The sequence below is a fragment of the Salmo salar genome, chromosome 13, assembly GCF_965601325.2.
Source record: "Salmo salar chromosome 13, fSalSal1, whole genome shotgun sequence".
NCBI lineage: Eukaryota > Metazoa > Chordata > Actinopteri > Salmoniformes > Salmonidae > Salmo > Salmo salar.
The window spans coordinates 53,807,420-53,831,676 of NC_138303.1; the positions used below are offsets into that span (position 1 = coordinate 53,807,420).

The window sequence follows — 24,257 nt, forward strand, 5'->3', positions numbered from 1 at the left end:
AATTGAATCCAAACCCTAGTCACTGTTGACTAGGGTCGAGTTTCGAGACTAAAGAGGAATAGGGGAGGAGGTGGAATCTCACTCTAAGGCCAGTGAATGCAAACAATCAGGTTGTTTGTATTACAGCAGGGTCTGGCGTCAGTAGGAGGGGCCACTGGATGCCAAGAAAAGTGTGTGTGTGTGTGCCTGTGTGCCTGTGTGTCTGTGGTGTGCACATGCGACTTTAAGTAAGCACTGGGCCGGCTCCCTGAAACTCCAGAGGGCACGTAAAACAGTCCTAGCTGGTGGTGAGATCATAGACACCGCTCACTGCACCACTCCTGTGGTGCCCGAAACACTGCCAACTCAGTGGGTGTGAGGAGGGGACCTGGCATCAGGTTCTGGGAATGGCTCTGCATCTCAATCACATAATTTGAAGTGCTACCAGCCTTGGCTTGTAAGCAGCAGGACATTCTGTCTAAAATGTATTATATGGCCTGTAATGAATCTAGCCTCTCCTTTCAGGCAGAGTTTTGTTCCTCACATTACTACCTCTCAGTTCTGTGCACAGATCTACAGATCTATAGACAGTGTAGCAATTAGCCTGGCAACCAAACAGATTTATGTACATTACACTGCAGTATTCAATCTGGTTTAACCAGGCTATGTCAGAGCAGCTATTTTTTTATTTAACTAAGCAAGTCAGTTAAGAACAAATTATTATTTCCAATGACAGCCTAGGAACAGTGGGTTAACTACCTCATTCAGGGGTAGAACAACAGATTTTTACCTTGTCAGCTCAGGGATTCAATCTTACAACCTTTCAGTTAATAGTCCAACACTCTAACCACTAGGCTACCAAGCTACTTGAACATGCTAGTGTTGTTTTTTCCAGGATCTCTGTATCATGTGTATTGCATGTGTTAGGGTTGGGCGATATGGCAAAAAGGTAATATCACGGAATAATAAAAGTTCTAAATTTTCTTTATGAGTAGTGCATGACCCTAGGGTGGCAACACATACATTCTAAGTGATTTCAATGGGTCTTTCTCCATTCTGATTGTTTTATACTGTTCAATTCACCCAACAAAAAAAAATCAGCATTTTCTACAATTTCTGCATTTCCTGCACTCATTTTAGACCATTTCCACACTGCCACGTAGGACTGCACAATATAGGCAAATAATCTAGACCTTATTTTTAACCATATGTTGCAATTGTGATTTGGCTTGCGATTTAGAGCAAAACACTTGGGTGAACTGTTGGAATCATGAAAATAGAATGATTATTCTAATTCCATAGTTAGAACATAATAGTGGGAACTTTGAATACAGTGTTTATTAAGATGACAACAAATGAAAACGCCAGGAAGGAATTATTGTGACAGGGTAGGAACCAAAGTGTTGATAAGTGTTTACTTGGGGACCCTATAACGTTTGGCTACATTGAATGTTTTCTCTTAGCTACTTCATGCAACTAACATATTCATGCTTTGCGTATTCCTCTTTGATTTAGAAGATACTGTTGCACAAAAAAACATGATGATTTAGGTCTACATCATCACTGGTATTATCGGGCTGTATAGCTAATTACAGTCAAAAGTTTGGACACACCTACTCATTCCAGGGTTTGTATTTATGTTTTACTATTTTCTACATTGTAGAATAATAGTGAAGACATCAAAACTGTGAAATAGCACATATGGAATAATGTGTTAAACAAATGAAAATATATTTTATATTTGAGATTCATCAAAGAAGCCACCCTTTGCCTTGATGACAGCTTTGCACTCCCTTGGCATTCTTTCAACCAGATTCATGAGGTAGTCACCTGGAATGCATTTCAATTAACAGGTGTTGCTTGTTAAAAGTTAATTTGTGGAATTTCTTTCCTTCTTAATGCGTTTGAGGCAATTAGTTCTGTTGTGACTAGGTAGGGGTGGTACACAGAAGATAGCCCTATTTGATAAAAGACCAAGTCCATTTTATGGCAAGATCATGAGAACGGTGAGGAATCAGCCCAGAACTACACGGGAGGATCTTGTCAATGATCTCAAGGCAGCTGGGACCATAGTCACCAAGAAAACAATTGGTAACACACTACGCCGTGAAGGACTGAAATCCTGCAGCGCCCGCAAGGTCCCCCTGCTCAAGAATACATAAACATGCCCGTCTGAAGTTTGCCAATGAACATCTGAATGATTCAGAGGACAACTGGTGAAAGTGTTGTGGTCAAATGAGACCAAAATAGAGCTCTTTGGCATCAACTCAACTCAACATGTTTGGAGGAGGAGGGATGCTGCCTATGACCCCAAGTACACCATATCCACCGTCAAACATGGAGGTGGAAACATTATGCTTTGGGGGTGTTTTTCTGCTAAGGGGACAGGACAACTTCACCGCATCAAATGGACGATGGACGGGGCCATGTACCGTCAAATCTTGGGTGAGAACATCCTTCCCTCAGCCAGGGCATTGAAAATGGGTCGTGGATGGGTATTCCAGCATGACAATGGACCAAAACACACGGCCAAGGCAACAAAGGAGTGGCTCAAGAAGAAGCACATTAAGGTCCTGGAGTGGCCTAGCCAGTCTTGAGACCTTAATCCCATAGAAAATCTGCGGAGGGAGCTGAAGGTTCGAGTTGCCAAACGTCAGCCTCGAAACCTTAATGACTTGGAGAAGATCTGCAAAGAGGAGTGGGACAAAATCCCTCCTGAGATGTATGCAAACCTGGTGGCCAACTACAAGAAACGTCTGACCTCTGTGATTGCCAACAAGGGTTTTGCCACCAAGTACTAAGTCATGTTTTGCAGAGGGGTCAAATAGTTATTTCCCTCATTAAAATGCAAATCAATTTATAACATTTTTGACATGCGTTTTTCTGGATATTTTTGTTGTTATTCTGTCTCTCACTGTTCAAATAAACCTACCATTAAAATTATAGACTGATCCTTTCTTTATCAGTGGGCAAACATACAAAATCAGCAGGGGATCAAATACTTTTTTCCCCCACTGTAGGTGTGTTCAAACTTTTGACTGGTACTGTATGTTTGCTCTGACTCAGTACATTAGCTAGCTAGCTAGCCAGCTAACTAGTGATTAGCATTAGCAGCTAACACAATTTAGGCCCAAATTGCTAAGAAAATACAAACTAGTTGTTTGCAGATGTAAGAAACACAAACTAATATTGTAATTATAAAACACTACTGGATTTATATTAAGAAGCAAAGTGAAAACAGCATCATTGTCATCAACATTGATCCATGTGTTGCATTGACCATACAGACTGAAGGCAAGTGTCTCGTGGTCGAGGAACAACAAATGCCCACCTTGAATGACAGGGGGCGGGGCTATGTCTGTGTGGAAATCGGCATGTTAAGAGAGAGCAGAGAGCGATGACTCAAGTAGCGAAGTAAACTATAAAAATGGACGTTACACACAACGTATCACATTTAACAAACCAAATATTCAAATACCGATATAGAATGTAAAGTAAAAACCCAAACCGGTCCGTGGATCAATACCAGCGTATCGTAAAATACGCATGTGTTCATTATGTCTTACATTGATAATGGAGTCCTTAAACTTGATGTGGAGCCTGTAGTTGGAGATGGCGATGATGGTGTCATCGGCTCGGCCTAGATACTCCACCCCTTCCCCCTGCAGAGCTGGGAACGGCACCTGGAGGGGACACAAACATCAACGCAACATTAAGACAACATGAACTACAACGCTTAATCAACATTGCGATAAGGACAACGTTGGATATCAGGACACAAACATCACAAAGTTAAAACCTTGCAGTTTTTACAGTATATTCACTTCATTATCTTCCTATTAATCCCATTGTTCTCTGTAAAACTTGCAATACAGCCATCACACATCAAACCAGTACAAAATTACAAAATTAGATGAGTGTGTGACTTTCTTTTACATTTGATCACAGAAAATATAACAAATGGACAATCTTATTTAAAAAACAGGGTGCATGCAGGCTTCCAAATGGAAGCATCACGAATCGATAGAGACCGTGAGGCTTACTGATGGCTCTGGATGGAACCTGGCACTGTTGCCTGGCCCAGATCACGTTCCCTCTAGCCTGGTTAACACCAGACTGAATAAATGGTGAGGGCAGCGTTCAGTCTGGTTTAACCAGGCTACTCTCCCTCCATGGTGGAGATTATAACCTTTACTTGTTTTTTATCATTGTCCCTCCCGGGCCAGCTCTTTGAACCAGCCCAGACCAGTGCCCCATAGTCTGCCCTGTGCCCCATATATCTTACTAACGTTTGTGTTGCTGTTCATCTGTCACAAAAAGAAAGTGCCTGGGTAGCTTTGGCTTGGCAGAGGTGCAGGAGAGAGGGTGGGGTGCAGTGTCGATGGGGTCGATGGGATAACATTAGTAGTAGGCCTAAATATGAGTGGAGGAGCTGTACAGATAAAACTATGGGTATGGTTCTCTCTGCATGGGAGATGTAATATTCCTAACATGGTCTCTGAGTCTGACTGTTTATTATGAGAAACTGAAATGACAAAGAGAGATAATATCATCAGAATACTAACGAAGCCTAAGGGGCTAAATCATGTGCACCGTTCTTTAACTGTCCAGGCAAGAGTGGATGAAGGCAATCCACTGCAACTCCACTGTTGAAGGCAGGGAACTAACACATCCCGCTGAAAGTGTCATACATAGTTAACACGCTGTGCCGTCTTTCTCAGGTCTGCATCAAACTGGCTCTAGCTCTGCTGATAGTGTCATAGTTAACATCCACTACAGTCTCTCTGAGCTGCATCAAACTGGCTCTAGCTCTGCTGATAGTGTCATAGTTAACATCCTGTATAGTCTCTCTTTGAGCTGCATCAAACTGGCTCTAGCTCTGCTGATAGTGTCATAGTTAACATCCTGTATAGTCTCTCTCTGAGCTGCATCAAACTGTCTCTAGCTCTGCTGATAGTGTCATAGTTAACATCCGCTACAGTCTCTCTCTGAGCTGCATCAAACTGGCTCTAGCTCTGCTGATATTGTCATAGTTAACATCCTGTACAGTCCCACTCTGAGCTGCACCAAACTGGCTCTGTGGTTCTGCTCTGCTCCAAATAGAGTTGTATGACTCATAGATGGCCGGCTAGTACAGCAGAAGATACTGTGTCATGTTTTTCCCTCTATCCTGCCTCAGGCAGTACAGACAAAAAGAGAGGGAAGAGAGACCTAGAGAAAGAGAGAGAGATGGATAGAGGGAGGAAAAAGACCATGCAGTGACAAATATTTTATGACTTGGTGGTTTGTGAGTCGTGACTTCCGGTTTTAGGCAACTGGAGAGGGAGGGGCACTCCAGAGAGGGGAGTGGAAGAGGGGAGGGGAGGAGGAGAAAAGGGTGAAATGCAGAGCAATACAGTATGTGAAATGGACGATTGTAAAGCACCACTGTGATACTACTGTGGCAGAGGCTAGCTATACTGGGGGTTGTCTGTAATTCACCTACAGTGAGACCCAGTTAAAGTCAGTGTAGGTAGCACCTATTTCGCAATGCCAGAAAAGCATATACAGTGCATTCGGAAAGTATTCAGACCCCTTGTTACAGCCTTATTCTAAAATGGATTAAATAAAACATGTCCTTATCATTCTACATAATGACAAAGCAAAAACAGATTTTTTAAGTATTTAAACCCTTTGCTATGAGACTCAAAAATTGAGCTCAGGTGCATCCTGTTTCGATTGATCATCCTTGAGATGTTTTTACAACTTGATTGGAGTCCACCTGTGGTAAATTCAATTAATAGACATTATTTAGAAAGGCACACACCTGTCTATATAAGGTCCCACAGTTGACAGTGCATGTCAATGCAAAAACCAAGCCATGAGGTCGAAGAAATTGTCTGTAGAGCTCCAAGACAGGATTGTGTTGAGGCACAGATCTGGGGAAGGGTACCATAGAACTGCTGCAACACTGAAGGTTCCCAAGTGCTCAGGACTTCAGACTGGGGGCGAAGGTTCACCTTTCAACAGGACAACGACCCTAAGCACACAGCCAAGGCAACGCAGGAGTAGCTTCGGGACAAGTCTCTGAATGTCCTTGAGTGGCCCAGCCAGAGCCCGGACTTGAACCCGATCGAATGTCTCTGGAGAGACCTGAAAATGGCTACAGTATGCAGCGACGGTCCCCATCCAACCTGATAGAGCTTGAGAGGATCTACAGAGAATAATGGGAGAAACTCCCCAAATAAAGGTGTGCCAAGCTCAAAGCTGTAATCGCTGCCAAAGGTGCTTCAACAAGTAGTGAGTAAAGGGTCTGAATACTTATGTAAATGTGATATTTCAGTTATTTATTTTTAATAAATTTGCAACAATTTCAAAAAGTTTTTGCTTTGTCATTATGGGGTATTGTGTGTAGCTTGATTAGGAAAAAAAACGATTTAATCAACTTTAGAATAAGGCTGTAACGTAACAAAATGTGGAAAAAGTCAAGGGGTCTGAATACTTTCCGAATGCACTGTAATTGCAACTTAGAGCACCTCAAGAAATTCCCAAATTACAAAGTGTTAAATACATTTTTATATTGTAATGTTGTTTTGAAAATTGGGTTTAAGGTTTTCTCAAAATCAGCTCTAACTTCGGAAACGATCCCATAACGCCCCGTGGTCAGTGTCACACAGTGAGGAAATATAAAGCCATGCTCACCTTTCTATATATTTTTTTGTCCATAGGTATAATGACAGTAACAGCATGGAGCTAGCAATTGCATTTTTATTCATCTCCTTTTTGATCGTCTTTTTAGAGTTTAGTGAAGTTTAATACATTTTAATCAATTTCAATTTAATCCACCAGAAAAGACAGAAGAAATAATACAACATATAGTGTGGTTAAACTCAAATATACCAATTGATAAAAAAACATACATTTTTTATAAAAATAAAAAGTTATAAATCTTTGTAAATGATATCATAAATATGACTGGTGGAGTTATGTCATACATGATGCTAACTAAAACATAATGGAAGAGGAAAGTGGAAGGGGGAAAAAGTAAGGAACTTGTCTGTCGGCCCTAAAAAAGTATACCAGTTTCATTTAAGGACCACAAAATTGACAGCCGTGCCATATAGATTGCAAAATAGTTTGGAAGAGATTTTTGATTCCATGGCACATGGTTTATGAACTGATACGCAAAACGACGCCGGATTCAAAACTTAGAATATTTCAATTTGAATTATTATACAGAATTCTTGCAACCAACATAATGTTATTTATATGGGGGATACAACATTCCCAGCTCTGCAGATTTTGCTGCAAAGAGGCAGAATCATTAGATCATTTGTTTTGGTACTGTTTGTTTTTGGTCACATCCAGGAATGGCTGAAGAATTGGAATATTTACCTGGAGCTAACCCTGCAGATAGCAGAGCTTTTGTGAAACATCACAGCACAGTTGAAAGATATATGGCAAATAGAAATCCAATATGGATTGTGTTAAGCGATAGATGGGAGGGGTTGAATGAAGCTGAAGGTTTGGACTAATAACAACAAGATAACTAATGTAAAACATTCTATGCCCGTAAAACGTACATAGGTTAGGAACTGTTTTTGAAAGAGTACAGTTTGAAAGATATGGCAAATCGAAATCAAATCGGATGGGCATCATAAATATATGGGAGAGATTGCGTGTGGAGGAAGGACAAGAGTTAAAAACAAACAAAATAAAATGATTGTAAAATAGACCATAAAATGTCCATATGTATATAGTATGTATAAGCTGGAAATACAGGCCTAAGCGTTGTTGTTCACTAGTTTTCTCCAATTGGGGGAGGGGTGGTAGGGTTGGAGGGTAATAAAGCAATGGTAACAAAAGAAATAAAAAAGGTGTATATATGTATTTAATTTGTGTGTGTGTGTGTGTGCGTGATTGATATACACTGCTCAAAAAAATAAAGGGAACACTAAAATAACACATCCTAGATCTGAATGAATTAAATAATCTTATTAAATACTTTTTTCTTTACATAGTTGAATGTGCTGACAACAAAATCACACAAAAATAATCAATGGAAATCCAATTTATCAACCCATGGAGGCCTGGATTTGGAGTCACACTCAAAATTAAAGTGGAAAACCACACTACAGGCTGATCCAACTTTGATGTAATGTCCTTAAAACAAGTCAAAATGAGGCTCAGTAGTGTGTGTGGCCTCCACGTGCCTGTATGACCTCCCTACAATGCCTGGGCAAGCTCCTGACGAGGTGGCAGATGGTCTCCTGAGGGATCTCCTCCCAGACCTGGACTAAAGCATCCGCCAACTCCTGGACAGTCTGTGGTGCAACGTGGTGTTGGTGGATGGAGCGAGACATGATGTCCCAGATGTGCTCAATTGGATTCAGGTCTGGGGAACGGGCGGGCCAGTCCATAGCATCAATGCCTTCCTCTTGCAGGAACTGCTGACACACTCCAGCCACATGAGGTCTAGCATTGTCTTGCATTAGGAGGAACCCAGGGCCAACCGCACCAGCATATGGTCTCACAAGGGGTCTGAGGATCTCATCTCGGTACCTAATGGCAGTCAGGCTACCTCTGGCGAGCACATGGAGGGCTGTGCGGCCCCCCAAAGAAATGCCACCCCACACCATGACTGACCCACCGCCAAACTGGTAATTCTGGAGGATATTGCAGGCAGCAGAACGTTCTCCACGGCGTCTCCAGACTCTGTCACGTCTGTCACATGCTCAGTGTGAACCTGCTTTCATCTGTGAAGAGCACAGGGCGCCAGTGGCGAATTTGCCAATCTTGGTGTTCTATGGCAAATGCCAAACGTCCTGCACGGTGTTGGGCTGTAAGCACAACCCCCACCTGTGGACGTCGGGCCCTCATACCACCCTCATGGAGTCTGTTTCTGACCGTTTGAGCAGACACATGCACATTTGTGGCCTGCTGGAGGTCATTTTGCAGGGCTCTGGCAGTGCTCCTCCTGCTCCTTCTTGCACAAAGGCGGAGGTAGCGGTCCTGCTGCTGGGTTGTTGCCCTCCTACGGCCTCCTCCACGTCCCCTGATGTACTGGCCTGTCTCCTGGTAGCGCCTCCATGCTCTGGACACTACGCTGACAGACACAGCAAACCTTTCTGCCACAGCTCGCATTGATGTGCCATCCTGGCTGAGCTGCACTACCTGAGCCACTTGTGTGGGTTGTAGACTCCGTCTCATGCTACCACAAGAGTGAGAGCACCACCAGCATTCAGAAGTGACCAAAACATCAGCCAGGAAGCATAGGAAGAGAAGTGGTCTGTGGTTACCACCTGCAGAACCACTCCTTTATTGGGGGTGTCTTGCTAATTGCCTATAATTTCCACCTGTTGTCTATTCCATTTGCACAACAGCATGTGAAATTTATTGTCAATCAGTGTTGCTTCCTAAGTGGACAGTTTGATTTCACAGAAGTGTGATTGACTTGGAGTTACATTGTGTTGTTTAAGTGTTCCCTTTATATATATATATATATATATATATATATATATATATATATATATATATATATATATATATATATGCAAAAAAGTATATGGGGGATTGGAAGTGACGCAGACAATTACATTGATGGAAGCTACAATCTATCTGCAATTTTAAAGCTGATCTACCCCCTAACATTTAAAAAAAAGATATACAATTTATAATGAGTTAATAGTTCTTGTTTTTTGAGATATCAATACCAAATTCAGCGTGGTACACCTTAGGGACGTCCATGATAGCGATGACAAGTTTTAAGCTGATCTGCCACTGTTGAGTGGATTTACAGTGTTTTAAATGGACACGTAAAATCTGATTTTTGATTTAACTCAGCCATCCTTTGACCAATCCGTTAGCTGTTCTCAAACCAAGTCCTATGGTTCATGAAAATACGATTGAAAAATTATTTTTAGCATATTTTTGGGTAACCCAGGTCAAGTAATGGTTAAATATCCTTGTATTTATGAGAAATGACTTAACCAATCGGAAGTGCGCAAATCCGTTAGGTTCCACCTTTGACAACTCAATCAATGCAATGTTGAGTAAGCCTTGTAGAGGGACTGAGGGAGCCCCATTTTATGACAGATTTTCTATTGTCTGTGAAGGTCAAAAAACTGACATAAAGCTAGAAATAATGAGCTCAACATAGATATATCTTAAGAGAAAAGCTGATCATTGATGGTCCTCATCGTTCTCGTCCTGAGACCGATTGAATGTGTTTGTGGATGACAAATGAAGCTGCTGTATTAGCGCATGTTTAGCGGGCCAATGCTAACTTTTACCAATTTAAGTAAATTGTGCTATTTATGCTAATTGATACGTGCACTTCTTTCGAGGTAATTATACACGGAGTGTACAAAGCATTAGGAACACCTTCCTAATATTGAGTTGCACCCCCTTTTGCCCTCAGAACAGCCTCACTTTGTCATGGCATGGCCTCTACAAGGTGTCGAAAGCGTTCCACAGGTATGCTGGCCCATGTCGACTCCAATGCTTCCCACAGTAGTGTCAAGTTGGCTGGGTGTCCTTTGTGGGTGGACCATTTTTGAAACAGACAGGAAACTGTTGACCGTGAAAAACCCTGCAGTGTTGCAGTTATTGACACTCAACACGGTGCGCCTGGCACCTACTACCATAATATGTTCCAAGGCACTTCAATCTTTGTCTTGCCCATTCACCCCTCTGAACGGCACACATACACAATCCATGTCACACGGTTTAAAAATCATTCTTTAACCTGTCTCCTCCCCTTCATCTACACTGATTTAAATACACGTGACATCAATAAGGGATCATAGCTTTCACCTGGATTCACCTGGTCAGTCTATGTCATAGAAAGAGCAGGTGTTCCTTATGTTTTGTACACTCAGTGTACTTTTTTTTTATAGTGAACAATATTGTATCTGAACGTTGCTTTTGGTACAACCTGGTTTTCAGAGTAATCTTTCAAATTATTAGAACATGTAAACAGCTTAAAATGCAGTTCCAACTGTGTATTTGTTCTGAGCATGTGCAAGCACCGGAGCGCCAGCCTCCCTCATTGTGTGAGTTTTGAAAAACTTAAATAGTTTTCAAATACAAACTTTTATGTCTGAACTAAAATAACATAGTCACTGTGGTAGGACATTTATTATGACTGGCAATTGCATTTATTTACAGTAAGTCCCATCAAGTAGCATGATTTCAGATGTATCCATGCAAACAGGATTATTAGGGAAAATGTTCTTCTTGCAAAGCATTTTAATAAACTATTATATTAATCTGACTATCCACAATACTCATATTATTGTGTGCATGTAACTGTGCTCAATGTTGGTCTGCTTATTCAATATATTGGTCCGATTTTTTGTTGGAGTTTGAGTCTTGGATGGCGAGCCTACCCAGAGAGATCGACATCTTCTATTGCATTCAAAAGAAAGATATCTGAAGACATCACTTCAAAAGGACCTCTCTTGAAGGACACTTAAATACATTATTCTGCACAGCTCTGCCGTGTTTAATGGCCATATATGTGGTAAGACTGTGAAATTGTGAATGTGTATTTGAATGTCATTTTGATTTCTATATTGAACTAATCTGGTGATATTTGATATTACTATAGATATTTAATTAGGCAGGTGCACCCACATATCATTTAATCCAGGGTATTTTATTACTGTGAATATTTATATATTGAGAACATTGTGAATTAAAAATCTTATTTTTGGACAACTACAAACTACTTTCTTAAAATAAACAAGCCGGCATTAGCATTTAAACTTTATATCCTGGTCTCTGGTCTGGTCTTTCATATGATAATCTTATTAATGCTCTTCCCGAACATAGTCCATTGATCAGTTGTGTGTGTTCCACGCTAAGAACATGCTACATTAGCGTATGTGCTAATATACATCTACTGGTACAGTTGAAGTTTACTAGGATTTAATCCCATTAAAAATTCCCTGTTTTAGGTCAGTTAGGATCACCACTTTATTTTAAGAATGTGAAATGTCAGAATAATAGTAGAGAGAATGATTTATTTCAGTTTGTATTCCTTTCATCACATTCCCAGTGGGTCAGAAGTTTACATACACACAATTAGTATTTGGTTGCATTGTCTTTAAATTGATCAACTTGGGTCAAACGTTTTGGGTAGCCTTAAGCTAACCAAAATAAGTTGGGTGAATTTTGTCCCATTCCTCCTGACAGAGCTGGTGTACTTGAATCAGGTTTGCAGGCCTCCTTGCTCGCACATGCTTTTTCAGTTATCCTTTCTAGGGTAGGAGGCAGTATTTGCACGGCCGGATAAAAAATGTACCCGATTTAATCTGGTTATTACTACTGCCCAGAAACTAGAATATGCATATAATTATTGGCTTTGGATATAAAACACCCTAAAGTTTCTAAAACTGTTTGAATGGTGTCTGTGAGTATAACAGAACTCATATGGCAGGCAAAAACCTGAGAAGATTCCTTACAGGAAGTGGCCTGTCTGACCATTTCTTGGGCTTCTACACTCTCTTTATTGAAAACTGAGGATCTCTGCTGTAACGTGACACTTCCTACGGCTCCCATAGGCTCTCAGAAGGCGGCAAACCGGTGAATGATGTCTTTGCAGGCCCTGGCTGAAAAACAGTAGCGCATTTGGATAATGGTCGATCAGAGAACAATGAGACTGAGGCGCGTGCACGAGGCGACACCGTGTTTTTATTTTTTCGTCTTTGAACTAAAACAGGGTTTCCCGGTCGGAATATTATCGTTTTTTTATGAGAAAAATCGCATAAAGATTGATTTTAAACAGCGGTTGACATGCTTCGAAGTACGGTAATGGAATATTTAGAAATGTTTTGTCACGAAACGCATCGGGCGCGTCACCCTTCGTCACCCTTCGGATAGTGTCTTGAACGCACGAACAAAACAGAGGATATTTGAACATAACTATTATTTTGAACCAAACCAACATTTGTTATTGAAGTAGAAGTCCTGGGAGTGCATTCTGACGAAGAACAGCAAAGGTAATAACATTTTTCTAATAGTAAATCGGAGTTTGGTGAGGGCCAAACTTGGTGGGTGTCTAAATAGCTAGCCCGTGATGGCTGGCCTATCTACTCAGAATATTGCAAAATGTGCTTTTGCCGAAAAGCTATTTTAAAATCGGACATAGCGATTGCATAAAGGAGTTCTGTATCTATAATTCTTAAAATAATTGTTATGTTTTTTGTGAACGTTTATCGTGAGTAATTTAGTAAACTCACCGGAGGTTTGCGGTGGGTATGCTAGTTCTGAACGTCACATGCTAATGTAAAAAGCAGTTTTTTGATATAAATATGAACTTGATTGAACAAAACATGCATGTATTGTATAACATAATGTCCTAGGATTGTCATCTAATGAAGATCATCAAAGGTTAGTGCTGCATTTAGCTGTGGTTTGGGTTTATGTGACATTATATGCTAGCTTGAAAAATGGGTGTCTGATTATTTCTGGCTGGGTACTCTGCTGACATAATCTAATGTTTTGCTTTCGTTGTAAAGCCTTTTTGAAATCGGACAGTATGGTTAGATTAACGAGAGTCTTGTCTTTAGAATAGTCATATGTTTCAGAAATTGAAGTAATAGCATTTCTAAGGTATTTGAATATCGCGCCACGGGATTCCACTGGCTGTTGAGTAGGTGGGACGATTTCGTCCCACATACCCTAGAGAGGTTATGCCAACAAATGTTCTATAGGATTGAGATCAGGGCTTTGTGATGGCCACTACAATACCTTCACTTTGTTGTCCTCAAGCCATTTTGCCACAACTTTGGAAGTATGCTTGGGGTCATTGTCCATTTGGAAGACCCATTTGCGACCAAGCTTTAACTTCCTGATTGATGTCTTGAGATGTTGCTTCAATATATCCACATAATTTTCCTCCGTCATGATGCCATCTATTTTGTGAAGTGCACCAGTCCCTCCTGCAGCAAAGCACCCCCACAACATGATGCTGCCACCCCGTGCTTCACAGTTGGGATGGTGTTCTTCAGCTTGCAAGCGTCCCCCTTTTTCCTCCAAACATAACGATGGTCATTATGATCAAACAGTTCTATTTTTGTTTCATCAGACCAGAGGACATTTCTCCAAAAAGTACGATCTTTGTCCCCATGTGCAGTTGCAAACCGAGGTCTGGCTTTTTTTATGGCAGTTTTGCAGCAGTGGCTTCTTCCTTGCTGAGCGGCCTTTCAGGTTATGTCGATATAGGACTCGTTTTACTGTGGATATAAATACTTTTGTACCCGTTTCCTCCAGCATCTTCGCAAGGTCCTTTGCTGTTGTTCTCTAGGAGACAGAACGCGTCTCCTTCCTAAGCGACATGACGGCTGCGTTGTCCCATGGTATTTATACTTGCGTACTATTGCTTGTATAGATGAACGTGGTACCTTCAGGCGTTTGGAAATTGCTCCCAAGGATGAACCAGACTTGTGGAGGTCTACAATTATTTTTCTGAGGTCTTGGCTGATTTCTTTTGATATTCCCATGATGTCAGGCAAAGAGGCACTGAGTTTGAAGGTCGGCCTTGAAATACATCCACAAGTACACCTCCAATTGACTCAAATTATGTCAATTAGCCTATCAGAAGCTTCCAAAGCCATGAGATCATTTTCTGGAATTTTCCAAGCTGTTTAAAGGCACAGTGAACTTAGTGTATGTGAACTTCTGACCCACTGGAATTGTGATACATTGAATTATACGTGAAATAATCTGTCTGTAAAGAGTTGTTGGAAAAATTGCATAAAGTAGATGTCCTAACTGACTTGACAAAACTATAGTTTGTTAACAAGAAATTTGTGGAGTGGTTAAAAAATGAGTTTTAATGACTCCAACCTAAGTGTATGTAAACTTCCGACTTCAATTGTATAGTGTGGACACCTTTGAATGCATTATTTTCTCAAACTCTTTAGGGACTATTGTGATGAGTCCAAAGACCAAATGTGGAATGAGTCTGACTTTTAGTCCATAAGAATAATATTTTGTATGATTATTTTCAAAAGGGTTCCCTCAGTTATCCTATTTCCCAAGTAAAAATAGCCTTTCAATGACCAAAACATCACCCAGAATATGTTGACGCTATCAAAAAAACTCAGATTTGAAGAAATTGTACCTTCTCTCATCTCAAACTATTAAGAAGCCTGCAAGAAGATGTAGAGTGGGGGGAAGCTTATACTCATGAGCTCACCTTGACTGACAGCTCTTTGAAATGCCATTGTGGTCATTGGCAGGTAAGAGGGTAAACAATGGGCCAAATGTCATTCCGAGCCTAAATAGCATGCCTCAACCCATTTTCTCTGCAAAATGCTCTCATGGTCAACAATTGGACTGTTGGATATCAGACAAACAGCAGCAATACACAATACACAATAAACGCAACATGTAAATTGTTGGTTCAGTGTTTCATGAGCTTAAACAAAAGATCCCAGAAATGTTCCATACGCACAAAATTTCTCCTTTGCCAAGATAATCCATCCACCTGACAGATGTGGCATATCAAGAAGCTGATTAAACAGCATGATCATTACACAGGTGCACCTTGTGCTGGGGACAATAAAAAGCCACTCTAAAATGTGCAGTTTTGTCACACAACACAATGCTACAGATGTCTCAAGTTTTGAGGGAGCGTGCAATTGGCATGCTGACTGCAGGAATGTCCACCAGAGATGTTGCCAGAAAATGTAATGTTAATTTCTCTACCATAAGCTGCCTCCAATGTCGTTTTAGAGAATTTGGCAGTACGTCCAACTGGCCTCACAACTGCAGACCACGTGTAATCACACCAGCCCAGGACCTCCACATCCAGCTTGAATCTGAGGAGCATTTCCTTCTGTAGGAAATAGTAGTATTTCCTTTTATGGGGAAAAACTAATTCTGATTGGCTCGGCCTGGCTCCCCAGTGGGTGGGCCTATGCCCTCCCAGGCCCACCCATGGCTGCACCCCTGCCCAGTCATGTGAAATCCATAGATTAGGGTCTAATTTATTTATTTAAATGAACTGATTTCCTTAAATGAACTGTAATTCAGTAAAATCGTTGAAATTGTAGCATGCTGCGTTAATATTTTTGTACAGTATAATTACAGAATACAGTTCACTGATACACTTCACATGAAGTCTGAGTCATCTTAGAAGCTTAGACATAAAGGGAATGTACATGAAAACAGCATACAATAACTGTACTGGACAATTTATTGGTTCCCGCTGCATTAGCATTATACATGACAATATGTTCAGAATTGTATGCATTGAGCAGACATTTATTTGATAATTTACTAAAGGCCAGCTCAGCCAAAATATTGATCAACATGAACAAACCGTAGTCTGGCTTTTTATAGGTGAGAAATTATGGTGAGACACCATTTGACATAAAAAAAATAATAATTAGAGCCATAAGCCTAACATAGGCACCCTGCCACCCTACAGTATGCAGGACCCATTGATTTGTACAATTTGTAACACTCATCTCCTGTCCAAACGATTGAAAAAAATAATACAATGTAACAAAATGTGATATACTGTATCACGTAACAGTGAATTACTTAGGCTTTAGGAAATACAACCAACTACAGAAATTCATGGGGAGGACAGCGAGAGAGGAGGAGGACCCATGTACCCCGCTTCAATCAAGCAGGCTTCAGTCACCCCAAGATATAAGTGGGAGAAAAATCTAGCTATGGCCTGCTCTTTGTCAGGCCTCTCACACTAGGCAGACAAGGGTCCTGGGATGGACAGCTTGCACAGCTTCCCCACATATGGCACTGGATCAAGGGTGACCATGTTGAAGAGGAGATCCAGGAGCCTGTCTACGGAGCCTGTAATGTGTCTGAAAAGGGAAATGTTTGTTAAATGGGTAGTGAATTTCCTTTTATTTGTCATGATGCTATCCATTTGTTGATGAGGTGATCTACTCATTCTACAATGTGTTTTCTGGTATTTTGGAAGAACTCAATTTGAAATTTGCTAAATTTGGTCGTGCACTTTTGTGAAACTTTTCAATGTTTGTATTTGGAAATGTTTCTGTGCCTGAAATGCTCAATTGATGCAGTTGCCTGGGAAGCTGTGCAGATAAAGGTTGAATTTTCTAAAATGTGTATTATTACTGCTTGATAATAGTGGAAAGACAAAAGGAGATGGAAAAGGAAATAATTACACCCCCCCAATCATCACGATAAGCCCCAATGACACAAGCTACATTAACTGTAAGACAACAACCCACACAATGGAATGGTAAAATATGATTTTCAGGGGTAAATTACAAATACTATACATACCGCAACACCTTTTGGGGACAACATTCCATAAATAGCAGCCACTGCTGTCGGATATCTTCATTCTTCGGAAAATAGTGTAATGTTACATTTGCACTATGGTACCCAGTCACAACACAGAGTGCTTTTGCCGGCATGCTGGTAAGTAGCTTGCTAGCTATCAGTCACACCGCAGATTAATGGTTACCAATATCTTTGGTCGAACGTTCTCCTAGTAGCTATCTTACGGTTTGTAAATAACGCTAAAGTAAGGTGTAGGAGCATGGGATGACAGTTTTAAGATGGTACATATTTAAATAAGTAAAGATGATAAGACCCTACCATTAGTGTATTACATTTACAGCTTTATGTGACGTTGCATAAAGCTGGAAGTAAATCCTTGGTAATGCCTACCCCCTGAATCCAAGTGTTTGACACAGAGGGAGGGGAAGTAACTTTATTATCAAACTTTATTAATGTACCAGCTACAGAAATTCTTTATACTTGAGTTACCCTACTCTGAACTGGTTTCATCCAAATATCATCCGATTTCATGAAAAACATGATTTTCACTGTTCAGGACCTTTAAGCATTAGTGTTACAGTCAAAAAAGTGAATTGTTAATAGTATCCTTATTTTTTAAGATATCAATGCCAAACTTAACATGGTTCATTATGGTAATGTCTGATGACCCTAACACGTTTCAGGTTGATAGGCCATTGAGAAATGGATTTAAAAAGGATTTAAATGGACACATAAAAACCGATTTCCTTATTTATCAATAATCTATTCTGTCAACCTTATGGGTCCTTCAGGTAAATTTGTTCAGCAGGAAGAAAGACACCTACATACAAATGTTCAAGTCTTTAGGTCAAATAGGGCGGCGGACATGATGATTTAAGTGAAACTTCTTATAACACCACCACCTATAAGCCAATCGGTGCCATTCTTTTTGAACAAGTTACTCATGACCTCTAATTTCTGTGTGCCGAATTTGAAAAAGTCTGGGAAACCCTGCAGTAGGCTACAGGCTACGTTCTTCACCGTGTGAGTTATAAAAATGACGATCTTGCGTTCAAGCCTTTCCGGTAGTCTTTCGTGGTTTTTATATACGGGGAGATTAAATTGTACAATTGAAAACTAACAAAGAATTGTTCAAGTTATAACTCAGCTGGCAGTGTGGTATGATCATGCGAATGACTGTCTGAAACAGAGAGACAGGGAGAGGGATGGAGAGTGCATGAAAGAAAGAGCAAGCGAGAGAGAGCAAGAGAGTGGCAACGGTAACAGATGGGAGGGATAAGGGAGAGAGAGAGCGACTAAATGGATGCCTAAAGGAGGGAGGGTGACTTGAATTAAACAAAATGTCTATGATGATCCTGTTGTGTAACAGCTGTGGGGAAACAAATAAGACAGACACAGCACTTTATTTAGCCAGCCCAAATGTCTGTATGACATGGGCACACACCCATTTTCTCAACCAACCACAAAGCAGTTAGACAGACCCACAGAACCACCGAGCAGTAGGAGTATCACTATCCATTGTGTAGCCCGGCACTCTTTGTTTATTAGAAGCTACACACAGGGCTCGTATTCAATTCCAGTCCTGGAGGGCTGAAACACTTCTGATGTTCATCCTCTCCTTCTAATAAGGGACTAATTCAGTGAAATTAACTTTGAGGTAGAAAGAAAAAACGGAAATGTTTCGGCCCTCCAGGACCAGAATTGAATAGCCCTGTCACTCCTTGTAGCATTGTAGCTCCTAGTAGATTTCAGCAGGTCTGGAGGTAATGCCATACCGAAGACATGGGGTGCTGCTCCAAAAAGGGTGGCCTGTGCTGACATACAGGATCAGAGTCAGCAGGACAGAAGAGAGCCTGGAGACTTCCTTTAACCACACTGCAAGCCTGCATCCCAAATTGTACCCTATTCCCTAGGTATGTAACATTAGTGCGCTACTTTTCATCCGGGGCCTGTAGGGCTCTGGTCAAAGGTATTGCACTGCATAGGGAATAGGGTACAATTTGGGATGCAGGTTTGCAGTGTGCAGAGGTCTTTACAATGCACCATTCACAGGGTTGGGGAGTAACTGATGACATGCAATCAGTTACAGTGCCTTCAGAAAGTATTCATACCCCTTGACTTATTCCAGATTTTGTTGTGTTACAAAGTGGGATTAGAATTGATTAGATAAGTATATTTCTGGGTAAATCTAAGACCTTTCCACGCCTGGAATGTGCAACATTTGCCCAATATTCTTTTCAAAATTCTTCAAGCTCTGTCAAATTGGTTGTTGATCATTGCTAGACAAACATTTTCAGGTCTTGCCATAGATTTTCAAGCAGATTTAAGTCAAAACCTTAACTCAGCCACTCAGGAACATTCACCGTCTTCTTGGTAAGCAACTCGAGTGTACATTTGGCTGTGCATTCTACATTATTGTCCTGCTGAAAAGTGAATTCATATCCCAGTGTCTGGTGGAAAACAGATTGAACCAGGTTTTCCCTTAAGATTCTGCTTGCGGTTAGCTCCATTGCGTTTCTTTTTTATCCTGAAAAACTCCCCAGTCCTTAAATGATTACAAGCATACCCATAACATGATGTAGCCACCACTATGCTTGGAAATATGGAGAGTGGTACTCAGAGAGTGGTACTTATATTCAGGACAAAAGTGAATTGCTTTGCCAAATTTTTTGCAGTATTACTTTAGTGCCTTGTTGCAAACAGGATGCATGTTTTTGAATATTTTCTGTACAGGCTTACTTCTTTTCACTCTGTAAATTAGGTTAGTATTGTGAAGTAACTACAATGTTGTTGATTCAGCCTCAGTTTTCTCCTATCACAGCCATTAAACTATGTAACTCTTTTAAAGTCACCATGACTCATGGTGAAATCCCTGAGCAGTTTCCTTCCCCTCTGGCAACTGAGTTAGAAGGACACCTTTATCTTTGGTGGTGACTGGGTGTATTGATACACCATCCAAAGTGTAATTAATAACTTCACCATGCTCAAAGGGATATTCAATGTCTGCTTTTTATTTTTTCCCCATCTACCAATAGGTGCCCTTCTTTACGAGGCATTGGAAAAACTCCCTGGTCTTTGTGGTTGAATCTGTGTTTGAAGTTCACTGCCCGACTGAGTGACCTTACAGATAATTGTATGTGTGGGGTACAGAGATGAGATAGTCATTCAAAAATCATGTTAAACACTGTTATTGCACACAAAGTGAGTCCATGCAACTTATTATGTAACTTGTTAAGCACAGTTTTTGGTCCTGAACTTAATTAGACTTGCCATAAAAAGGGGTTGAATACTTATTGACATGAGACATTTCAGTTTTTAATTAATATGAAAAAATGTGAAAAACAGAATTCCACTTTGACATTAAGGGGTATTGTGTGTAGGTCAGTGACAGTGAAAAAGTCAAGGGGTGTGAATACTTTCTGAAAACACTGTAAAAAAAAAAACAGTAATCAGTTACGTTACCAGCAAAAATATTGTAATCAGATTACAGATAGGATGTTTGCTGAAAAAAATAAATGATGACACCTTTCTGTTTTCTCAATGACATTCAATTCACCACTTAAAAAAGGCGCAAGTTTTAAGTTTGTTCCACCTGAGCGAGTCTGACCATAAGATAGAGTCCACTATGAGGACACACCAAATATGTTTGATGGATTCTATTTGTCTTCTTCTAATGCCTCTTAAGGGGAAAATAATTACAAAAAATATCTAAGTAATGAGATTACGTTACTGAGTCTGGGTAATCCAATAGTTACGTTACTGATGACAATTTTGGACAGTTAACTAGCAACTGATTACATTTAAAAAGTAACATACACAACCTTGACCAGTTAATATACTGAGTACTCTCCAGGTATCTACTACATATTGCTCACACCTTTCCAATCCTCTCAGATCTCCACAAGTGCCTAGGAGGTATGGGTTGCTTCTGGTCAGGGCTGAGGCCTCTACAATTCACAACACAGCCTGGGTCCACCATTCTGAATCGTCAGGTCCTTATGGAGATATGATAGAATAAATAATTTTATTTTCTCAATAAAAGAGCAGCCGAAAACACTTCAATCATACAGTATCATGCTTTTTATGATGTATTACAACATGATACATGAGTGATCGTTTCATTCTACACCACTACATGAAGCTATAAAGCAGTAATGGCCAAAGAAAGAGGGCATATAATTACAAGGTGAACAGGAGACAATCACAAAATACTGATGGGCAAAATACTTTTTTTTACATAGTGCTTTTTCATCAAGTGAGGTAGCCAAGCCAATATGAACACAAAAAGACCAGGTGTAAGCCCATCACTGTTTACACTTCTCTTTTTAGGGATATTTGTTGTCCCTCATGTCAGGAAGTTTTTCTTTGACTGCCCACAAGGTCACTGAGACCATACTGTACCAAGAAGAGGAAGTTCTTCATCTGGGGAAATGAAAGTCAAACAGTGAAAAAACTATCCAATCCTTATCAGGCTGTCACGACTCCCACCGAAGGTGGCGCCCCCTCCTGCTCGGGTGGCGCTCGGCGGTCGTCGTCACCGGCCTACTAGCTGCCACTGATTCCTTTTTGTTTTCCCCTTTCTGTTATTGTTTGCACCTGTCCTTAGTTGGGTTGATTAGCGGGGCTATATTAGCTAGTTGGCCCGCCTGCTCTTTGTGCGGGATTGTTTCTCTGTTGGTTGCTTTGTTACGCGCTGTATTGTATTTAGCGCTAGTGCGTGGGTTTACGCTCACTGTGTTTTGTCCCCTGTGTTTGGGGCACTTTGATTTTTGTGTGCGCTGAGTTCGCTATTTGGGGTGGCAGGTGTTTTGCTGTGTCGCTCATTAAAAGCCATCACCCGTATCACTGCTTCCTGCGTCTGATTCCTCCTCCACTACGCCTAAGCATTACAGAATCCCGCACCACCTATGGAGTGCTCCATCATACATCAGTCCTCCACCGAATCGGATCCGCGATGGATCAAATGATGGAGAGGATGGACCGATGGGAGAGGAGTGGTCTCCTCTCTCCACCTCCGGCTCCTCCGACACAGCCACCTCCGCCTCCCACTGCGTCTGGCTCTGGCACGCTTCGTCTGGCGCTCCCGAGGGAGTATGATGGAGCGGCGGCTGGGTGCCAGGGATTTCTGCTCCAGCTCAAGCTGTACCTGGCCACTGTCAGACCTGCTCCCTCGGGAGAGGAGCGCGTGAGTGCCCTCGTTTCCTGCCTGACGGGCCGAGCTCTGGAGTGGGCCAGTGTGGTCTGGAATGGTCAGTCTGGGAGTCAAGAGGGCAGGCAGAACACTTCTCGGTCACCCCAGATGAGTCAGCACCAAACTCACCCAGAACCCCCTGTTGGTCACATGTTCTTATTAATTTTGTTTTCTGATTTTTCTCCCTCTTCCCAGCATAGGGCGCTAGTCGATTCAGGTGCAGCTGGGAACTTTATGGATCGCGGACTCGCCATTAAGCTGGGCATTCCGCGAGTGCCGATAGATTCCCCCTTCCCCGTGCACTCCCTAGATAGCCGGCCATTAGGGTCAGGGCTAGTCAGGGAGTCTATGGTTCCACTGGAAATGGTAACGCAGGGGAATCATAAGGAACGGATTAGTTTCTTTCTTATTGATTCGCCTGCGTTTCCGGTGGTGCTGGGGGTCCCCTGGCTGGCTGATCACAATCCACGGATTTCGTGGAAACAGGGGGTTCTTCAGGGGTGGTCCGAGGAGTGTTCAGGGAGGTGTCTAGGAGTTTCCATAGGTGCCACGTCGGTGGAGAGTCCAGACCAGGTGTCCACCGTGCGCATTCCCCCTGAATACGCCGATTTGGCGATTGCTTTTTGTAAAAAGAGGGTGACCATATTACCACCTCATCGACAGGGGGATTGTGTGATAGATCTCCAGGTTAACGCTGCGCTTCCCAAGAGTCACGTGTACCACTTGTCACAGGAGGAGACAGTGGCTATGGAGACATATGTCACGGAATCTCTGGGACAGGGGTACATTCGGCCCTTCATCTCACCCGTCTCCTTGAGTTTCTTATTTGTGAAGATAAAGGAGGGAGGTCTGCGTCCGTGCATTGATTACAAGAGGTCTAAATGCTATCACGGTGGGGTTTAGTTACCCGCTCCCTCTCATCGCTACGGCGGTGGAATCATTTCATGGAGCAAAATTCTTCACAAAACTGGATCTCAGGAGCGCGTATAACCTGGTGCGTATTAAGGATGGAGACAAGTGGAAAACTGCATTTAGTACCACATCGGGCCATTTGAGTACCTCGTCATGCCATATGGGTTAAAGAATGCTCCAGCCGTCTTTCAATCCTTTGTAGACGAGATTCTCAGGGACCTGCACGGGCAGGGCGTGATTGCTTATATCGATGATATTCTGATATATTCCGCCACCCGCGCCGCGCATGTGTCCCTGGTACGCAAGGTGCTTGGGAGACTGCTGGAGCATGACCTATACAGTGGGGGGGAAAAGTATTTCATCCCCTGCTGATTTTGTACGTTTGCCCAGTTACAAAGAAATGATCAGTCTATAATTTTAATAGTAGGTTTATTTGAACAGTGAGAGACAGAATAACAACAAAAAAATCTAGAAAAACGCATGTCAAAAATGTTATAAAATGATTTGCATTTTATTGAGGGAAATAAATATTTGACCCCTCTGCAAAACATGACTTAGTACTTGGTGGCAAAACCCTTGTTGGCAATCACAGAGGTCAGACGTTTCTTGTAGTTGGCCACCAGGTTTACACACATCTCAGGAGGGATTTTGTCCCACTCCTCTTTGCAGATCTTCTCCAAGTCATTAAGGTTTCGAGGCTGACGTTTGGCAACTCGAACCTTCAGCTTCCTCCACAGATTTTCTATGGGATTAAGGTCTGGAGACTGGCTAGGCCACTCCAGAACCTTAATGTGCTTCTTCTTGAGCCACTCCTTTGTTGCCTTGGCCGTGTGTTTTGGGTCATTGTCATGCTGGAATACCCATCCACGACCCATTTTCAATGCCCTGGCTGAGGGAAGGATGTTCT

General features: G+C 41.6%; 1 protein-coding gene across 2 annotated transcripts in view; it reads right to left on the minus strand.

Moving 5' to 3' along the window:
• Positions 1 to 24,257, minus strand: part of LOC106567397 (phosphatidylinositol-3,5-bisphosphate 3-phosphatase MTMR4) — a 140,638-nt gene that overhangs the window by 41,518 nt on the left and 74,863 nt on the right. For both annotated transcript variants that reach the window (XM_014136580.3, XM_082960199.1), the window contains one exon: positions 3,546 to 3,662. In XM_014136580.3, the coding sequence (XP_013992055.3) occupies positions 3,546 to 3,662 (117 nt within the window). The remainder of the gene's footprint in view (positions 1 to 3,545; positions 3,663 to 24,257) is intronic.